The following is a 2,956-nucleotide window of genomic DNA, read 5'->3' on the forward strand; positions in this document are numbered from 1 at the left end:
AAGCAGCCTTTCTGATTCTTCTCTCTCTCCTTCCCACATCAACCGCAAACGCCATCGACCTCCTCCGGGTTCCATGATGGAGACCACAGTTCAGGTCCCCCCTGCATCACTCGAATCCACTGTCAAATGCGCCCTGACGGGGTCTCCTGGAGTCTCTCCCCAAGCCAGGGGGCTTCCTAGTGCAGCCTGAGCATCTTTCCAAAGCACAACGCCCTCACTGGCCACCTGAACAACTGCCTTAGCTGATGTCTTTCTAAATCAAGGCCAGGGTCCACAGTGCCAATTCCCCCCTCTCTACAATCTCTACAACCACACTGGCTCGCCATCTTGGTGTTTCCTGGCTTGGCTTCACTGCTCCTTCCAAATGCACTCCACTGACTTTGTGTTTGTGTTTTCTGTCTGGGTGTCCCGCACACATGTGGTTCTGAAGGGAAGGACACAGTCCTTGAAGTCAGTTCACCCCACAGCCTCTGTCGTGCCTTCCCTCATCTTCCAACTTCGGCATGCCCGTAGCTCTCCAGTTACATCCTATGATAATGTGACATTGGGATTAGGTCATCTGCCCTGATTTCTCCCAGTCTCATTAGACTAGATGAATGTAGAAGGCAGGGTCCTGGCAAAATATCAATGTATCCAGTTTCTTTTATTTTTTTGAGACAGACTTGCCCTGTCCCCCAAGCTGGAGTGCAGTGTTGAGATCATAGCTCAGTGCAGCCTCTATATCCTGGGCTCAAGCGATCCTCCCACCTCAGCCTCTTGATTAACTCTGACTACAGAGCTGTGCCACCACACCTAGACAGTTTATTTATTTATTTATTTATTTATTTATTTATTTATTGAGACAGTGTGTTGCTGTGCCCCTCAGGCTGGAATGGAGTGGCCCAATCTCGGCTCACTGCAACCTCTGCCTACTGGGTTCACACAATTCTTATGCTTCAGCCTCTTGAGTAGCTAGGACTAATGGACGTGCCATCGCACCAGGCTGATTTTTGTATTTTTAGTAGAGATGGGGTTTCTTCATGTTGACCAGGCTGGTCTCAAACTCCTGGTCTCAAGCGATCCACCTGCTTCAGCCTTCCAAAGTGCTGGGATTACAGGCATGAGCCACCATGTCCAGCATATTTTTTATATTTTTAATAGAGATGAGGGTCTTGCTATGTTGCCCAGCCCCATCTCAAACTCCTGGCCTCAAGTGATCCGCCTGCTTCGGCCTCCCAGTGTGCTGGGATTCCAAGCGTAAGCCATCACTCTTGGTCACCAGTTGGGTTTTTGTCTCTATCCTGAAGGAGTGGGAGACGCCCTTCAGCAGGTCTCTGTCCAGCAGAGCCCTCTGAGGAAGGCGTGACTCTCTGCAGGGTGGGTGTCAGTCCTGAGCGGAGGACGGTCCCCTGCCCTCCTCTGGGAAGCTGACCTCAGCCGAGGTCTCTCCTGGCAGTGCCCCTAAGCAGTAACCTGATTTCTGTCCCCAGCTACCTGGCCAATGACATGGAGGAGGACACCGAGACCCCCAAACAAAACATCATCTACTTCCTGTACAGGAAGAACCGCTCTCAGATACCCTGGTTCCGTAAGCGTCGGTTCCAGTTCTTCCGTTCCATGCGCTGGAGGGCCAGGAAGACCCGCTCTCCGAAAGCCTTGTTCCATAAGCTTCGGTTCCAGTTCTTCCGTTCCATGCGCTTCAGGGCCTGGGTTTCCCTGGAGGAGTTGGAGGAGGTGGGTGGGGCATGGGGAGGTGGAGATGGGGGGGAATCGGGTGGGCTGGAGGCTGGATGAGGGGAGGGAGGGGTATCCTGGCGAGTCCCCATCTTCTCAAAGGGCGTTTGTTTTTCTAGATCCAGGCTTACGACCCAGAGCACTGGGTGTGGGCGCGAGATCGTGCCACCTTTCTTAGAGCTCCAGGGACCATGAAGGCCTGAGGTCATCGGCCTGAGAGAAGGTACATCTGCTTCCTTTGGGGCAAAGGAAGACTATTGGGGTCTATTTCAGAAATCTGAGGAACCAATTGCTTGATCCAGCTTCAAGCCTGGGCAACGTGGCGAGATCCCCTCTCCACAAAAATAACAAAAATTAGCTAGGCGATGTGGGAGGCATCTCTACTCCCAACTACTCAGGAGGCTGAGGCGGGAGGATCGCTAGAGCCTGGGAGCTCGGGGCTGCAGGGAGCCCTGATCCTGCCACAGCACTCCAGCCCGGGCGACAGAGTGAGACCCTGACTCAAAAATAATCACAAATACTGAGTTCGGGGAGCTTCATTATGATTGACGCACTTGAGTTACCGATTTGGGTTGAGGGTTCAGTGGAGCTTTGGTTTACATCTTGTGCAGCTGACCACGTTGAGCAGAGCATGAGACTTCATCATGAGGAGGTAGGATGATGGATTAGGCTTCTGGACTTGTGGTTCGTGATGTTGTCACATTAGAAACGGATCTAGCATGGTTACAAGTTTAGCTCTGAAGTGACACAAAAGCCCCAGCTGTGATGAGGTCCAAAGCCACATTCTCTGAGGGTGCCCTACTCCCTGGGCAGACCCACCCAAAGTCCTTGCTATGAAGATCACTGGGGCTGACCTTGGGTGTACTGAGTGAGTTTTGGAGTCAGGGTCACCAAAGTCTAAGTATCACAGTTGAACACAATGGTTCAGAAGCAGGGTATAGAATGAAAGTCAGGAGATAAAATTGCATTTCCCAATTGCTCTGAACTCTAGTTAGACTTGACGTGGGACGTGAATAACCTTCCTGTCTAGAGAGCTGCCTCCCTGAAGTGTGACTTCCTCTCTCTCACTTCCAGAACACCCGGCCCAGGGAGATGCGGATTTTCAGCAAGAACTTTATTCCAATGCTAATGGGAGACACCACGAAGGAGGACAGCAGCCATTTGTGCAGATCATCTAGAAGAACCTGGACTGTTCTAGAAGGAGCTGAATACAGTGATCACGTTGTCCTCTTAGGACCGGGGG

The 2,956-nt window shown here is 51.8% G+C and overlaps 1 protein-coding gene and 1 long non-coding RNA gene across 2 annotated transcripts in view; both read left to right on the forward strand.

Annotated features, from left to right (window-relative positions):
* LOC105543768 (putative speedy protein-like protein 2) overlaps positions 1–1,916 on the forward strand; it is a 10,274-nt gene extending 8,358 nt beyond the window's left edge. The window contains exons 4-6 of the mRNA XM_011985845.1: positions 1,470–1,573; positions 1,634–1,713; positions 1,833–1,916. Coding sequence (XP_011841235.1) covers positions 1,470–1,573; positions 1,634–1,713; positions 1,833–1,916 — 268 coding nt within the window. The remainder of the gene's footprint in view (positions 1–1,469; positions 1,574–1,633; positions 1,714–1,832) is intronic.
* A 691-nt stretch (positions 1,917–2,607) lies between these two features.
* LOC105543769 overlaps positions 2,608–2,956 on the forward strand; it is a 7,596-nt gene continuing 7,247 nt past the window's right edge. Inside the window, exon 1 of the long non-coding RNA XR_001006668.1 lies at positions 2,608–2,955. This is a non-coding gene — a long non-coding RNA (uncharacterized LOC105543769). The remainder of the gene's footprint in view (position 2,956) is intronic.

This window comes from Mandrillus leucophaeus, unplaced genomic scaffold (genome assembly GCF_000951045.1).
Source record: "Mandrillus leucophaeus isolate KB7577 unplaced genomic scaffold, Mleu.le_1.0 Scaffold29, whole genome shotgun sequence".
In the NCBI taxonomy this organism is placed as follows: Eukaryota; Metazoa; Chordata; class Mammalia; order Primates; family Cercopithecidae; genus Mandrillus; species Mandrillus leucophaeus.